General features: G+C 39.6%; 1 protein-coding gene across 1 annotated transcript in view; it reads right to left on the bottom strand.

Annotated features, from left to right (window-relative positions):
* HPGD (hydroxyprostaglandin dehydrogenase 15-(NAD)) overlaps nt 1–17,916 on the bottom strand; it is a 27,197-nt gene extending 9,281 nt beyond the window's left edge. The window contains exons 1-4 of the mRNA XM_004682403.2: nt 17,648–17,916; nt 17,268–17,391; nt 13,892–13,998; nt 6,746–6,842 (exon numbers count right to left, since the gene is read on the bottom strand). Coding sequence (XP_004682460.1) covers nt 6,746–6,842; nt 13,892–13,998; nt 17,268–17,391; nt 17,648–17,740 — 421 coding nt within the window. The 5' untranslated portion in view covers nt 17,741–17,916. The remainder of the gene's footprint in view (nt 1–6,745; nt 6,843–13,891; nt 13,999–17,267; nt 17,392–17,647) is intronic.
* Between the last annotated feature and the right edge of the window lie 527 nt (nt 17,917–18,443).

Below are 18,443 nucleotides of genomic sequence, written 5' to 3' on the forward strand. Positions count from 1 at the left end.
TCACTTCTCTAAGAGGAGAAAAAAAGGAGAACTAGTGAAAATCTATGTATCTATGCTCATGGTTAAAGCTGACTGAAGAAGCTGCTGAAATTCCTCTTATGGGATTTTCGACATGTTAGAACAACTTATCTGATGCTGCCTCCCCTACCCCCACCCCCCAGTCTCATGTTGCCATCAGTAAGTCATGTTTTAGAGTGCCAAAACAAAAATAAAAGTGACATAAACACTCATCAAATTACTGCAGCTTCTAGAATAAGTCTCTCCTGAAGGGGAACTCCAATGGCACTTTCCAGTGACTGTTAATTTTCAGAAAGCTGCTCCGACTATTCCATTGGAATCCTCTTTCCTAGGGCCTCCCTGATGGCACAGGGGTTAAAGGCAGCTCCATCAAAGTATAGCCGGCCACTGCATCATGAGCTCAATCCCCCGGCAGGGAGCTGATCCACGTGAAACAGCAGACCTGACTCCTGTCTCACCCGCTGCTCCCCTCAGCAGTGTAGTTCAGTAGATCTGCCTGTTCTGCTTCATACTCTGTCTCTGGTGAATTCTCTCATCCCCCACACCTCTGGCCTATACCCCAGTTCTTGTATACATAAATAAAATCTTAAAACTAAAAGAAATCCTCCTTCCTAAAAGTTCAGTCACTGCCTATGCTGTGATGAGTTGAAACGTCAATGAGCATCTGAAATATTCAGAGCCTCCCTCTGCAAACGGGAGTCTGACTCTCATAGTATATGGCCCAAGAACCAGCATCAATTACCTCATTCGCAGAATTTCAGGGCCCACTCCAGACCTCTGGAATGAAAGTCTACTTGTGAACAAGATCTGTAGGTAATGTCTGTGTACATTAATTTAGAAGACTATTCACTCCTAGTAGGCCTTTCTTTCCCATCACTAGGAAACCCTAATTCTTCTAGCAATTCATCAGAAGGCCAATTTAGAAATATTAGATTTTTTCTATGGACTCCTCGTAGGATGTGCTTACTTAATCTTTGAAAAATAGATGACAAGAACAGTCTGTCTGTTCTGCTCCCCACTCTGTCTTTGGTGAAACCTCTTACTCCTCTCATACATCTAGCCTATGCCCCAGCTCTTGTATGCATAAATAAATACATCTTTTTAAGTACTAGATGACAAGGAGAGTGGTTCACACTTTCATAATAGTTGGCATTGGCCAATTAAGATCCAAACAATGCAGATTCCTTCATTCCATGACATATGCTAAAATATAGCCAAAGAAAATTGCTTTCATTGACAACACACTTTGCAAGTTATGTAGTCTGCTTAAGATTAGTTCAACTATCCATTGAACTAAATTGATGTCTATTGTTGGGACTTGTAAAAGTTAAATGTGATACTGTATAAATAATAGTTTATCACAAGACCTGGACTGGCAGTCACTCAATATGTGTTCAGTCCTATTCTTTATAGCAAGAATATTTATAGAGGTTGGTACCACTTGATTTCCTTACTTGTGACCTGGACATGAAAGAAGGGGGTCAAGGTTTTAACTTGACTGAAAGTTCTGCTCTGGTGTGATTCACTAGACCATCAAAATCCAACACCTTGCAACTCTGGAAGACATTTTTGCTTAAATAACTATGCTATCTACTTAGCTCTGAGGTGTGGATCAGACATAGCTCTTGGGTAGGAACGTTGCCTCCCTACTTTTTTATGTTTCAATTTCCCTTCTGCAAATTTTCCATATGAGTTCAATACAGTTGCATTTGCTACTTAAAGTGGCAACTTTAGTACCTTCTGCTTTAACACATACTTCAAGATAATTGAAATGTGTAGTTCAAATAGTTTGTCATTGAGCAGGTATTTAAAACATACTTTAAAAAGTCTACCTCTTTGACTTATTTTCTTGAGATGTTTTCAACTCAGAAGACTTAAAACCTTGTTATGTCTCAGAAACTGTCACTGGAGGACTTGTTTTTGAGGCACAGTGAATGTCCCCATGTATACTAAGAATAGTCAACTATGCAACCAAATAGAAGCAGAATTGGTAGACAGATGTTTTTCTGGGGATAACTATTTCTTATGCTCCATTGTTTGAAGCAATGAAACATGTAAGAAGCATACAATCCTCAGGGGGTGTTTTAGGGGAGGGCAGCTATTTCATGATCTCAATAAAGCTAGTCTTCACTCATCTCTGCCATTCTTTCACATTTTAAATTTTTTAATAGTTAAGGGTGGATGTAACCTTGAAAGCAAGTTTATCTGTATTATGTTTATAAACAACACTGGAGGGAAGAGTCCAAATGGTTAATGATGATCAGAAGAGCTTCTGAGGCTCCTGATTCGAACACACCCTTCCCTCAATCTGCTGAGGAATCACACTCTATGGTAACTACTCTGGTTGTTAAACTCATTAATTACATTTGATACTTGCTCTGCGTCAGTGGTCATTACTCATTAACTTCTCTGCCCAAACCAGTGTGTCAACTTAAGGTTTTACTATGACAGTGAAGGACTCAACTGAATCTATGGAAGAGAGCATAAAAATAAACTCTGGATTAGTTGAATATGACCATGGATATTACTTCAATAAAGTGAATAATGGGAGTTGGGTGGGTGGACAAGAGTAATTTATGAGGAAGGAAAGCTTGAAAACAGCTAAGTACAAAACAATAGAGATAATTTTCTTACATTCTTGTCTTCCAATGAAGCTGGAGGAGAAGGAAACACTTTAACTCTGGTTTAAAGAGAAAAGACTTTTTGTGAGGCTTTCCTGGTGGCGTAGGGGTTAAGGCTCAGCACTTTGAAGCTATAAGCAGCCCCTACACCTGAGTTCAATCCCCAGAGAGGGAGCTGACCCACATGGCACAGCAGAACTCTCCCTCAGCAGGTGTATTTTAGTAGCTCCATCTGTTCTGCTCTTCACTCTGTCTCTGTTGAATTTTCTCACCCCCTGCACATCTGATCTAAACCTCATCTCTTGTATACATACATCAATAAAAATAAATCTTTAAAAAATAAAAAGAAAAGATTTTTAGTTGTCTTCTACCTACAGGCTATGATCTCAAGGATATAAAACTGTTAATCACAATTCTGAGGCAAGTATGAAGACTGAGAGATCTTTTATCTTCTTGTACTACAAAATCCTAATTTTTTTAATCTAAAGAATCTCACTATATGAAGAATTCGCACTCTTTATAAGTGGATGAAATACAGGACAATGTATTTTAATACTTCTCTGAGATGAAGGCAGATTAGTGACCAAGCCTGTGTACAAGGAGAGGCAGTAGACTCTGTCTAGAGGAGTCAGTGGTGACAAGAATACAGTAGAAGTGACCAGGTGTGGAGGTCAGGTGTCTTGAAGGGGAACTACCTCCCTTCATAATGAAGATGATACCAAATATAAATTACCTGCCATGATAGAGTTACCCGTTCTGTGGGAGGTGCAGCTGGTGGCGGAGCAATGGGTGTCAACATACTTAGTTGAACTAAGTGTGTTAGAAGATAATTTAGAACCAAAGTGATTGCCTCGTTAAATTAATATCTAATCATTACTTTATATGCATGATTAAAGAAGGATCTGCAGGTGGTCCCAGATTTTGGCTTTGAGATCAGTAAGAAGAGACTTCACACCTAGGAGTGGGGAGTGTGATATAAGGAACTCTTAGTCAAGAAAGCAAACAGGTGTCTAATGATAACCCTAAATTGCTCTTCTCAATAGCCTGTTTGACATGTGGCTTTGGTAAGTGGCCTTGATGTTTCCTAGATTTTACTTCATGAGTCAGATGGGCAAAAGTTTTGATTTCACCAAAAGTGTAATAGGTTGTCTTGAGATTAAAACAATGTCCGGGAGTGAGATCTGAAGAGATTAGCATATTCCACTGGCTGAATCAAGGTCTGGGAATTCAGTTTCTTCTACCTCACAGTTAGGGTTAAGGTAGACATGGTTAGGACCATGGGTTGACAGACAAACTCTTAGATGACTGGCTGTTAATGTGGAAGGGTCAGGCTGCTGGCTTGGGAATTTCAGCTCTGTCACTTACTTGCTGTAAGTTTAAGTAAAAGACCAAGTAAGTGTAAGATACTTAAATTTCTTGCTTCGGCTTCCTCATCTGCAAAATGGAGATTACAGAATCTACTTCACAGAGTTGCTTTGAGGACTCAGTAAGGTAACCATATACAGAGCTTAAAATAGTGAATGCTCAATGAATGTTCTTGTCCTTACTGATTCAAAAAAATTGGAGAAAAGTTGATACTGTAGTCCATTTCCCTACCCAAGATCTTTGAGACAAGAAAACATTCTCTTTAGAGTACAAAAGTCTCTCTCCTAAATGAAACCAGCCCTGAGGTCTTCATCTTCATGGATTTCTTGAGAATGAAATGAGTTCAGTGCCATTTCAGAAGGCTGAGGCAATTACGTAGTGTACATGGTTCTCAGAATTTTGCTTGTTTTTTTAGAACTAGCAGAAGATCCATGGCATCATATCCTGATCACCACCCTACATTTTCTTTGATCTTGTATTTTGATAAAATGTTAGCTACTTTTTCTTAATTCAATAATACATACTTTTTTTTTTTTTAAATTCCCAAATCATGTAGATTTAGTCCTGACAACTTGCCTTTAGGGGTTTAGCACTTCAGAGTCTATAATTTGACCCTCTCTAGAGGTAAATATCTCTTACAACTCCTGTCCATACTCTTAATCTTTCAGTGTGTGACTAGCGATAATGAAATGTTATCATTTATAAGTCCATGTCACATTAAGAAAAAACGACCAGGTTGCCCAGGATGATATTTAGATTAGGCTCACAATACTTTCATTGATGTCATTTTATCTTTAAGTGATCCAGAAAATGAGATGCTGGTCAAGTTTTGAGACCTTTTAAAGAAAGAGATTTTTGAGTGCAGTTGGTGGCAGGTGTATAGTGTCTTATGAAGGACCTGCCAATGATTCCCAAAAGAAAGAAGAGTGCTAAGAATTAGCCATTGGTGTGGAGACAGTTACCTCCAAGCCTGACTCCCCAGATATGACTGGGGCAGGAAGTGGAGGATAGAGTGGTATGTGGGGAACAACTATTCTAAAATAATCACACTAATAGATCATTTAAGAAGGCTTCAGTATTTTTAGATATGAATAGTTTAGCTTTGTTACCAGTGTTCATCAGACTTTTAATACTTCACCAAGAGCCATTGACAATTTCTTTTTAGAATTTAAAGCATTAAATTCATAAATGTGGTTAAGTAAGTTTCTCCAAAAGTTCCTGCCAAAGATTTGTAGCTATTTTTGAGCAATATAAGATCATGTGACATTGAGATCTACTGCCCTGAATAAAGCATAGTTTGGACTGCGTGTTGTGATAAAGGTGTTTAGCTTTCCTTGCAGACAAGTCTTTGCTTCAGCACATAGCTGGATTGCATTTCCCAGAATCCCTAGCAGTTAGGTGAGCTATGTGATCAAATGTGAGAAACTGTGAGGTTTGCCATCGTTGGGTTGGGGATTTTAGAGGAGTAGCTATGTCTCTTCCATGTTCTCTTTCTCTTTCTGTTGGAGGGAAAGGGGTCCACCAGTGCCAGGATAATCTGGAGAGTTCCATGTTGAAGATAACAGAATTGCTGCCAGTTTGGTTTTCCAAGTGATTACATACAGAAGAGGTTTCCTGCTACAAGAATCTTGCCTTGGACTAATCTATGAATCAGAAGTAAGCTAATACTTTAGTTAAGCCATTATGTTTGGTTCTATTTACTATAGCAGTTTGCTCTTAAAGAGTAGCAGAAAAGGCCCCACCAAAATATATCATGTCAGCATAGCAATAATTCTAAGCCATAGTACTAGAAAAACAGATGAGGTAAGAAGCACAGCCTGAGCTAAAACTCCTATGTAAAAGATACTTTTTCTATCCCAGGAGGAAAGAAACATTCTTACCACCAGAGGCAGTAAGTTAAGTCAAGGAAAACTGTACAAACAGTTCTAGTTCAAGTACTTCCTCTATGGATTAGAAGAATTAATGTCATTAAAATGGCTATATCGCCTAAAGCAATATGTAAAGTCATTGCAATTCCTATCAAAATTCCTACAAATTCTTCATAGAAATAGAACAGAAATCATGGCATTTATTTGGAACTATAAAGAACACAAATGGCAAAAACAGGCCTGAGAAAAACAACAAAAAATGGACACAACATGCTGCATGACTTCAAATGACACTACAAAGCAATACTAATTTAAAAAGCGTGGCACTGAAATGAAAAAGACACACAGGTCAACTGAATAGAACTCAGCAATGAAGCCATACACACCCAACACTGTTTTAAACATAGGAGCCAAGGGCTTACACTGCAGAAAGAGGGCAAAGGTGAAGTTTGGCTTCTCCTGCAGCAACCCCCAACATCCATGCTATTATCATAAACACCAGGGAGTAGAAATGACTTTGTTTCAGTACTTTTTTATGTGGTCAAAGCTGCTTTTACAGGCATTGCTACTTAGGAAGGTCACAACCACCTTTGAAACAGAAACTCTTGGAAAACATGTAACCATTTTTGAAAATAGTCTGGCATCAAGATAGTTTTAAAAATCTCTGTTTAAACTGATAGAAATAATCATGGAGTTCAACTTTTTGACATTATACAATAGGACGTTCCATAGGACCACTGAACCAATATGGGAAAAAAGTTAAACTAAATTTCTGTTTCATCTCACCTGAGATGAGAATAAACATACATTGAAGATTGACTTCTGAGCTTCAAAGTCTGGACAAGATATGAATAGTGTAATAATTGTTCTTACCTGCTAGAGAGGACATATTGATAATGATCCCGCCTTCACCTCCATTTTGTTTGCTCATATAATCCAAGCCAAGATAGGTCCCGCTGATAACAGACACCTAATCCAAAGCACAAATGGAAAAGCCACACAGCCATTATGTCACAAAATCACACACCAAAGTCATCATTGTTATCTCAGACGCTGAAGGAGGCTTTGGCAAGATTACCAACATACTTACAAATATTAATAAAAACGAGTTTGAAAAATGTTTAAAGCTAGTCATTGACCCAGATTTCTCTTGTTGGGTAACAGTTGTGGATTTTATCACATTTCATGAAAATCTCACTTTTGGTCCAATATGAGATTTTATGAAAAAGGTGATATTCTAACTGTCAATCATGTTTTACTATTTTAACTCAAGTCCAGCATATTCAGGAATTCTAGATGTTTTCTTAACATAATGAATGCAAAGTTTGATTATGCTTTTTAGCATATGATAAATGCTAAAATGTATCATACATGCATTTAGTCTGCTTAATTACCTCTTCCCCATGTCATTAATACAGAAGGAGCTGATCACCCTAGTTTTAGAGTAGACACTAACTAATCTAGTTCAGGCATAGAAATCCCATTCTCCTCCTAACAGGGTTAGGAACCAGCAAGTTTTCCTTTTCTCCCACGTGGACCCAAGGAGCAGTCAGCTGGAGGTGGGGGGGTCTGTGTTGGGAAGGTTTAATGAAGCATTGCTCCTGAGAAGAAGTGATTCCTCCCTTTATATTGCTTTGCTGGCCTTAATAGAACATCTTCTGATGAAGCTAGCATTAAGGAAGGCAGGTGGAGAGATGAAAAGTTTTTGGGTTCTAATATCATTGAGCTGTCCTAGCCAGTAATCCTGAACTCTGTGCTGTGTGTGATCACATAATTGTTTTACCCATTGTGACTGGTGGGTTTTCTGTGAGAGATTTCTGAACACTTGTCTCTCATAATGCCACACAATGAAATGTGTTCCTCACTGCTATGCTAGTGATGAAGAGTTTTGTTAGTTTATTCTTTTACTACCCAACTCTATGGCTGCTTCATTCTGACATCTCAGGATTCACCACAGCCAAAACCATCTGGTGACATGAAACTTGTGTTTGAAACCCATTTCTCCCTTTTTGATTTAGGAACTTCTTTTCTTTCCAATACAGACTTCTAAAAGGTGAAAATGTCCTTTGGACACCTTCATCCCCACTTCTTTCTTTTTCACAAGACCACAAAGGAAATGACAACCTAGACGAGTCTGACACTGAGGTACTGACACTTAAGGAAATTTCATCTAAGGAAATTTTCATCTAAGGAAAATTTCCCCAAGTTTTCTTGACAAGCTCTCCAAGTTGCCTCAGTCGTAGTTCTAGAACAAAAAAGTGGAGATTATATTCATTTAAGTGAGTGCCAGTTGGTTATTAAGTAGGCTTAGGGAAAATGAATAAAACCGTCACGTGATTTCCTTTAAAAAGAATAACAAAACAAAACATGAATGGTTTATGTAAGAAGGGAAAAAAATGTAGATGGCTGAAACTACTGAAGTCTGTTCATTTCTGCCCAAGTCTCCAGCGTGTCTGAACAGAATTTCTGTTCATGCACATTGGCACATTGCTTCATTCTCAGGTATTAAAACTTTGCTGACATCCCACTTTTGCATTTTCAGAATCTATAAGATGCAATCGGATAGAAAATTTGGGAACATTTATTTATTTATTTATTTTAAAATGTTAATTTTCTTATTTCTTTGTTTAAAGATCGATTTATTTATGCGTACAGAACTGGGGTACAGGCCAGCGGTGCAGAAGTGGTGAGAGGACTCACCAGAGACAGAGTGGGGAGCAGAGCAGGTCGACTGATGAAGTACACTGCTGAGGGGAGCAGTTGGTGGGTCAGGAGAAGTCTGCTGTGACATGTGGGTCACCTCTGAGGCGGGGATGGAACTCGCACTGAAGTGGCTGTGACCAGCTTGCAGTGCTGTGTCCTAGCCCGTTGAGCCATCAGAGAGGGCTGGGAATGTTTATTTTTTATTTTACTTTTTTTTAAAGATTTATTTATTTGTGCATACAGAACTGGGGTACAGGCCAGAGGCTCAGGGGCGGTGAGAGGCTTCACCAGAGACAGAGTGGAGAACAGAACAGGCAGAACAACAAAGTACACTGCTGAGGAGAGCAGCGGGTGGGCCAGGAGAGGTCTGCCACACCATGTGGTCACCTCCAGGGCAGGCGGGAATCGAACTCATGCGGAAGCGGCTTTAGATTCTCAGTGCTGCGCTTTAAACAGCTGCGCCACCAGGGAGGGCCGGGAATGTTTATTTTTAAAGCAAGATTTGTTTCCAGGTCTTTGTTTGAGGAATGCAAAAGATTATTTTCCTATCCATTATCAGATTAAGAACTGAATAACTACAAATATGAAAATATTCTTGGACTAAATCTAGAAGACAAGTTCTTGTGCTTTGGCTGTACATATATGATACTTTCACCTTTACTATAACAATCTCTTCTTAATCCCGTTTATATTTAAAAAGAATTGTTAGGACAACATAACATAAAATGTGTCTAGTTAAAATTACAAATATATTTGATACTGATGTTTCTGTTTCCTCCACTCTCCATTATAAGTAGACCGAGGCAGAAGAACCTACCTTGCAATGAAACAAGAGAGTAGAAATATAGATAGTTAAAAAGGAACTAGAAGAAAGTATAGATTTTAATACATTGGATGGGAAATGCAATTTGAGAGAAGACTAAGTAGCAACACTTTGTTGGAGCTTCACACAAAGAATGAGTTGCCTAAGTGTAGCCAACTTTACATGTTTAGAGTTAAGGAAATTAGTTTTCTTCTTTCACAGAGTGCAAAATTCAAGATCAGAGAAGTGGAATAAAACTCATGAATTCTAAGTTCAGGACTTAGATTTAGTTTTGGCTAATTCTAAATAAACACTCTCTACAGTTAAAATCTTGAGTCTTGCATTTCTGGAAAAAAATAATCACTAGTAATAACCATCCATTTGCTCAATTTTTATTTAAGTATTTAAAAGATTCAAACTATATCATGTTTGTGTCCAAATTAGATTATCAGTCCCACCCCAAGTGGGAATCAATTGACTTCATTCAAGCTTCTTAATTTATTCAAGGATGAAATATACCACAGAATTTTTTCAATCAATATTCAAAGTCATGTCTATTTCTTCTCTATTGCCAGAGCAACTTTAGTAGGAATGTCAAGACTCATTTTCTCTTAATGTCCTCAAAGAGTACTGAGTATTATAAATAAGACTCTGCTGTTAGCTAAGACCAAGGAGGAAGCACAGAATGGCCTACAAACAAAAGGGAAGAGGTTTACTGTGTGGGAAGTGTGGTGAGATCAGCTGAGAGAAAAACAAGGAAGGGGTAAATCTGGTAAGGAGGAAAAGTGGAAACACAGATGATACTATTTAGCAACACTGATTATTCAGAAATAATCTAAAATTGAACTGAAAGGAAAAAAGAATGCCCCTAAATGGAAAATATAGCATGGGAGTATGCATCAAACATCTACACTGATTTCCATCTTGAGGAAGTTTATCATATACTAATATAAATTGAAAATGTATAAAAACAGTTTTAAGACAAAAACAAACAAACAAACAAAAAACCACTAAGCCCTGGAAGGATGGTAAAAATATGTTACATCAAATTTCATAAAAGGAGAGATATGTGATATGATTGTTTAAGTGGCTTCTTTCTGTCATAAACAGTGACAGAGAAAAACATGCAAAAGAATACTGAATACATGCAAAGAAAACAGAATAATGTAAAGAGACAAGTCACCTTCAGGGCAAGGTCTTAAGACAGATTATCAGTGGCCTCCCTGGTGGCATAAGGGGAAAAGTCTCAGTACTATCAAGCAATCTCCAGCCACTGCAACATGAGTCTGATCACCAGCCAGGGAGCTGACCCACATGGCACAGAAGACCTCTCTCTCCTGTCTCACCTGCTGCTCCCCTCAGTGTTGCATTTCATAGATCTGCCTGTTCTGCTTTCCATTCTGTCTCTGGTGAAGCCTTTCACTCCCACACCTATAGCCTACATCCCAGTTCTTGTATGCATAAATAAATTAAAACAAATGTTTTAAAAAAGAGATTATCTATAAACCACAAGCAAATATTTGCATCATACTAACAGATAATCAAGGTGGAAGGACAATGATTGGTTCGACTCAAATCTGCTGTTGCACTGGGTGTAGGTAGGAGGGAAAGTAATATGTTTTTTAATTCATGTGTGGGTAACAAAGGTTGTATGTTGTTCTTTCTATGAAAAATTAAATAAATGTTGTCATTCCCTGGAGTTAAGCTAAGGGGTTGAGAATATGTTATAACCAAAGTTGTCAAATAAAATTCCTCATCTACCAGAGTTTTCTATTTGCAGATAATGTAAGTAAGCACTTTTCCAACTTGGGGTTTTATTCACTTTGGTTGTATTAAAACAAACATGCCCTCTCAGCTGAAGTCAGATAACTTGAACATTTTTACTTCTAGGATAATCTTATCACTATCTTCAAATTTCTTGATGTTAACTTTCATTGCACAATTTTCTGACAGCTAATTTCTTAGAGCAAAGTCACAGAAGGGTATATTATGGTTTATTGAATATAGGAATTTTATATCCTAGTGACTTTTATTCATAAATATCTGTAGATATTACTGGTGAAAACTTTCATACCAATGGAGACAACATAGGGGAAAAGCTGTGCAATTAATTTTTCTTTTTCTTTTTTCATTAGGAAAACTCAATTCAAAAATTCTTGTCATTTATGATTTTTGGAGAATGGCATAGAATTATCAAAATGTATTTTTAAAAATTCTTATAGTTTCGAGTTGGTTATCGATTCAAAAATATATTTTTTAATAGACAATGAAAAGATATATAGTAAGGTTCTTAGCGAGTTAAATTATACACTACTCTTATCAACAGCAAAAATGAAAATCTAGTGAGTAAAATTTTAAAAGGAATGGAGAAGGAAACAAAAGCAAAAATAAAACTTAGAAAATATAAAAGATGAACAGGTGGAGAGAATGAATCCTAACAGTGGAGAAAAGAAATACAAGTGACTTAAATTCACAAATGCTTGATTTAAAAAATAAGACCTCACATCAAACTGCCTGTAAGAGACATATTTAATATAAAAGGTTACTGATATTTGCAAGATACATAAAAGAAGATATGTCTTGATACGTGTGAACCAAGAGAAATCGTGAAGTACTACCTTTCAATCTCAAAACACACAACCGATCAAAAACACCACAGACCACATGGGGTTCAACTCTTTAAAAAAGGAATTACTGACTAGGTTGACAAATGCACGTTTGTCGTTTGCAACATGACTATGTTCTGTTCGGGAACTGAAGGATCAAGCAGGTTACAGTAAACAATGACTGACACAGAAACATGAAAACACAGAAAACTCCAAACTAGTATCATTTATAGCCAACACACAAATAGAAGATTAAACTAAGCACATTCACTGGTGTAGCAAACCTTGATATATTGTGAAAAAGTTACATTCAGCCAAGAGATAAAAATGTTGTTCACAGTCGAAAGTACTGCATTTCTATTTCACTATATTACTAGTCTAAAGTAAAAGAACATCATAGAATTGTCTCAACTCAGGAACAACATTTGGCAGCTCTTTCTAACACACACACACACGCGCGCGCACAGGCACACACACACACACTTCCAGAAAGATTTCAAAGGAAGCTTGACAAACAGGTTTTAGAGTTATTTTGAAATATAATGATATCCAGGAAAAGCTGAGCCAAATTTCAAAAAGAACTGCAAAAATGGTACTTTTAAAAGAGTACCTTTTGTTCTCGATGAAAGGATTTTAGGCATCTGTCAAGTTTGAGGAGCAACTTTGTACCCTTATCAAAGTGGTGCTTACAAATTCTGCTCCTCTATGAGACAGAATAATTCTCATTACTCCCATCAGGTAATTTATACAGATATGACTCATGGGAGTGTCGATTAAAGTCAATCATTTATTGACTGCTCTATCTTCAAGATATGGCGTTGGTTACTGAAAGAGGAAGAAAAACATAACGTGGTTCCTGTTTTTGAGGCGTTTATAATCTCCTAGGAAGATATCATGAAGTAAGAGGTCATTCTCTGGATGTTCACACACCCACAGAGTCCCTTTTGTATTTGCACAAACTTGCTTAGCAAGACTGGTGGGAATGGTCTTACCAAGGGACAGTATGGTCCTGACATGTTACTTTAGTAAGATTTGAATTTTACTGAGCCCCAGGACCTTGTTCAAATGTGTCTATAAAATGAGATAATCATAAAATATGTGATGCGATGCATAAGATAAACTATCTTTCCTAATTTTGCATTTTCATGATTTATACAAGAGCTACATAATCATCCAACAATATGGAAATTACATACATATACTGACTTTGATTAAAATCTTACTAGTTACCAACAATTACTCTCACTGGTTTTCTGTTATATCCCTGAAATAAAATTAAGATTTATTTTTTAAATAAAGCAAACGAAGGAGCTCTCCCTGGTGGCGCAGTGGGTTAAAGCACCACTAAGAAGCTAAAGCCACTTCCCCATGAGTTCGATTGCCACACCGGAGGTGACCCACACAGCACGGTAGACCTCTCCTATCTTGCCCGCTGCTCCTCTCAGCAGTGTAATTCATTGATATGCCTGTTCTGCTCCCCACTCTGTCTCTGATGAATCCTCTTACCGCCCCTGCACCTCTGGCCTGTACCCCAGTTCTGTACGCATAAATAAATCAACCTTAAAAAAAACAAAAACAAAAACACATGAAACCCATTCTAGCTTGTGGGTCATTCAAAAGTCGGCCCATAGGCCACAGTTTATCAAACTCAGCATTAAGCAATAAACCGTGTGAGTTTTTTTTTTTTTTTCACATTTCCTTTTAATATTTTAAGCCAGATTTTTCCTCACAGTTAAGTCTCAAGTGTCTCATTGGTCAAAAGAGATGCTTCTTTCTTTTTCCAGTTTATTGTAACATTTTCTCTATATTTTAGGTCACTGGTTGTTATGAATGTAAGAACCACTATTTCCTTTAAAAAATCATTTTATTAAATAACTGTAGGCCAAAAAGGTGGCAAAGAGAGCTTACCAAATTAATTTGCAGAGTTTTTTCCCAGTTTTTCTCATTATTCACTCCAGCATTATTGACCAAAATATCCAATCTTCCAAAGTGGTCTACAACTCTTCTAAAGGTTTCTAGTTAAAAAAAAAAAAAGAAAGACATTACAGATATATATTTTTTTCTTTTCATATATACATGTAAATCATATCCAACAAGCTGAAGTGAACTTTCATTTATCCACCTGCCTAGTACAAATTGCACTCTTTGGGACTTCATGCTTTGTTTCTCAAACTGTGGTCCATGGACCAGAGAAACAACTGGCCCATCTAGGATCTATAGAACCTGTGGCCAGCACAGACCTACTGAGCTAGAATCTGAACTTCAGTAGGACTCATAGATACCCTGTATGCAGTTAAACTTCTATAAACCCAACTTCAGGAGTCAGTTTTAAAGAAATGTGCATTCTAAGCTAAGAACCTCTGGAAGTCAGCATCCCTCTGACCCTGAGAAGTTCTGAGGCTTAATGGATGACAAATACCCTTTTAAAATAAACCATATTGTCTTCATCGAGTGTGACATTAAACACAAGGCTCCTTGTATATTCAGGTCTATTCTAGGAGCTTTGAGGTCCTAGTAAATAAAAGTCGACTTTTCATTCAGTTGATTTATTTGCTTAGTGTCATGCCTATATTTGCTATTTCATTCTTTTCTACTGTTTAGAGATTTATTTATTTATGCATACAGAACTAGGGTACAGTCCAGAGGTGCAGGGGCAGTGAGAAGATTCACCAGAGACAGAGTAAGGAGCAGAACAGGCCGACTGACCAGTTGAGGGGAGCAGCGGGCCAGACAAGAGAGGTCTGCTGCACTGTGTGGGTCACATCTGGGACCAGGAATCGAACTAACAGTGATGCAGCCATGATGGGTTTCATAGTGCTGTGGTTTAACCCACTGCACCACCCGCCAAAGCCTCTTTTTTACTGTTACTACTACTTGGTATGCTAGCTTGTATAAAATCTATCCCAACCAGGGTCTGCTTTGCATAGATTCTGAGGTTGGCAGGTGACTGTTGCATTCATTGTCCCACCCCCACCATCCCTCCAGGCCTCCTCCACCAGCTGAAACTGGGCTTCAACACCTCTGTATTGAGAAACTCAGTATTTCTCAAAGCTGCTTTACATAGTTCCATTGATTTAAAATGCTTCCCTGGCTTTTTACCTGAGTTCTAATTCTATTCCTGGAGACTCTAGATAACAAGAGTGGTTATTTTTCCTAATGACAGATATGTTCTCAGGTCTTAGGGTCATCAAAAGAGTTCCTTGAAAAAAAAGCAGCAGCTCCTCATAACCTTTATTTTGATTAAAAAAATGTCATGTAATTATTAAAAATGCCTGGGCATATTATATTGAGTAGGGCATGGATTAATTAGTTCCCAAATGGATGAACTGGCATGTAAGTCAATAGTCAAAAATTATGCATTCTTTACAGTATACTATATTACAATGGAGTGGAAAACAGTAACAAATAAAAATGGCTTACTTTTTCATGGAATTCTAAAACTGCTTCTTAACATCTCAAATTGACTCCAGAAAAGGTCCTCCAGGAGAAAACATCTGAGGATTATTATTTTTTTGTTCACATTCCATCCTAAGTATGTTCTACTCTTCAATGTGTTCCTCATAGGAAATTAGCTTGTTAAATAAACATGTCTAATTGCTTCTTTAATTTTCTTTCCTCATTCTGGTCTCCACTGCATTCCTTATGCTCTGCCCTCACCACTGTGTAAAACACATCTTCTTTCTGACATACCACTGAATTCTGACTTCTGGGCTCACGGGACTTACAGTCTAGCTCTCACCAGCATTGCTGTGGTCCTCTCTACCTAAATTCTGTGTCACATGTTACTTTTTCCATTTATAAAGTGACTTATCTACATCATTCCAAGAACTTTTTGCCTCTGTATTTTTATGATTTTGGTGAAGCATCCCTTGGCTATATGTCTGGACAGTTTCAAAAGTTGTAGCTGCATTAAATCCTGAAATTGTAAGAATGAATCAATGCCACATTTTCCTTCCCTGCAAAGAAATGCTGATGTCCAGACAGCATGTGGGTTTCTCATGACCAACATGCGTTCTCCTGGTCACTCATCATGTGTCTAAGCTCCTCCTCCACAATCACTTATCCTTAAGGAATGTGTTTACAGCCAAGGTACTAATTTTAAATACTGGGAAGCAAAACAATGAAGGTTAAACGTGACTTATGAAATGACATAAATTCAGAAATATCTTGCAGATGATCTGCACTATTCCTCCTCCAGCTTGGATGCCAAGGGTTGACATGGTTATATCCTGAGTTAAACAAAATCACGAGCCATTCATGCAATTGTATCCTCTGCCAAAATATCTTACATTAGCTCTTGATTACATATCTTCTCTACACGTGCGGGTGGCCCATGTTAGGTCTTTATTAGCATTTGCAGATTTTAATTACATAACTTCATTTAAAACAATCTCCCTTCACCGTAAACGGACACTCCTTTCTGAGAGACTGCCCCATTCTCACTCTACAAAAGAATGTCCCAAAATATTTAAAAAATTCCCATGTCAGTGTTCTTTTAAGAGCAGAAGTACTACAGTGACTTTTATAGAAGTTTTGTGGTCCCTTAAGCAAAGACGTCTCCACACTGATTATCTCTTCAGCCTTTCAGTAAAATTGTGTGAAATACAAAAACGTGTTTCCACACTTTTCCCAGAAAAGGCATCTTTGGATTCAAAGCTACTAGGTCTCTATATGACCGAATTTGTTTATTCCTCGTGCCTATATTGTCTCTGATCTTTCACCAGTAGTTTGTTCTATTTTAGGTGAGTGGGCGGAAACAGGAAAGCATTGAGGAAAGGCTGACAGAAACGTTTCTTCTGTCAGTCTAACACTGCCGTTAAAGTACCAGTTCATCTGCTTAGAAGCATCCAGCATTTCTGTGGTGATGGTCCTTGAACTTGCATTCAAGTATGTTTAAAGTCAACCCCTGTCCCGGCTGATTTTCTCTCGACTCCGTGTCCCCCAGCTTTCTGGGACAAGTTGTTTGTCACTGTCTCTTAACCTACCTTAACTTTCCAAGTCCCCTCTGTCTTTTCAACTATTTACTGATTACTGTAGCAGCACTGTCTCTGAACATACAAAGGAATTTTGATTACATTAAAAGCTGCCAAATAACTTCAATAAGTGGATTTCTCAAGCTGGCTTGGCTTTCCCCCACCCCCTAGCTTCTAAATCAGCAGCAACAACAGCCTGAACTATCTTTTCGGAGTTCAGAGGTAGCTGTTCTCCCGGGGCAGCCCGCCCCCTGCACCTCGGCTACCTCCCGACCCCCAGCGCTGAAGGGCGACCCCGACCCATCTCTTACCTGTCAGCTGTTGCTGGTCAGCTACGTCGCACTGGATGAATATCGTTTTCTGAGGTTCAAACATCTCATCCAGGCTAGACTTACACTTTATACCTGCTTCCAAGTTCCAGTCGACCAGCGCTACCTGGACAGAGAGAGGAGAGGAGACGAGTCCTGCGCAGCTCAGGACACTGACAGACAGTGGCCAAGCAGCGACGCTCCGCGCTGGGACCTGAAATGCCGCAATTTAAAGTTGCGATCCTCTCCCGGCCGCTTTGCAGGTCTGCTCAGAGCTCTGCCCGGCAGCCTCGGGCAGAGGCCAGGTGGGCGCTTGGGGCGCAGCGCGCCCCCCCCCTCACCGCCCCCAAACCCCTTGCTGGGCGGCCGGGCGCCTCGCTTACCTTGGCACCCTTGTGCAGCAGCGCTTCCACGAAAGCCCTGCCGATGCCCTGCGCCGCGCCGGTCACCAGCGCCACTTTGCCGTTCACGTGCATGGTCGCGCCGCTCCGCGGTGGGCAGCTGGCGTCCCGGCCTCGCCGCCGCTTTTATGGACCCTGCGCGCGCGCGGCGGCCTGCGAGTGGGCGGGGAGGAAACTGTCCGCGCCGCGCCAGGAACCCACGGCTGTGTCACCTGGCCCTGGGCGCTCCGGGCGCCAGGCTCCGCGATCGATCTTTGCCTTCAGACTGGCAGCCGAGCTGAGCTCAGGTCCCAGCCGCCCCGCCACCACCGACTGTGTGGCAGGCAGGGAGAGGGCAGGGCGGGAGTTGGTTTTGCACAGATGGTCCTGAGGACCGCTCCAAGGAGGGGGGGGGGGAGCGCCTGGGGGCTCGGATTGCCCTTCCGCCCCCTCACCACCTTCCCTCCCAGCCTGCTGGCTCCTGTCCCTGTCCCTGTCCCTGTCCCTGTCTCTGTCTCTGTCTTCTCACACACACACACACACACACACACACACACACACACACACACACACACACACACGGGATGTTGCTCTTTCCTCTCTAAGTTGTGAACTAAACTGCGTCTCCTGGCTTCTGAGGATGCAGCGGGAGCAGAGCAGAGGTAGGCTGTACCACTGATTTTCACTTTGTCGTGGTTTTCACAACCTTGTACAGCTACTGGCCATCGCAAGTGAACTCTGCGGCAGCCTCGGCAACCTGTTACTTCAAGGCCGGGACTTAGGAACTTTGCTGGCACTT

This window comes from Condylura cristata, unplaced genomic scaffold (genome assembly GCF_000260355.1).
Source record: "Condylura cristata isolate star-nosed mole 26May11 unplaced genomic scaffold, ConCri1.0 scaffold00014, whole genome shotgun sequence".
Lineage (NCBI taxonomy): Eukaryota > Metazoa > Chordata > Mammalia > Eulipotyphla > Talpidae > Condylura > Condylura cristata.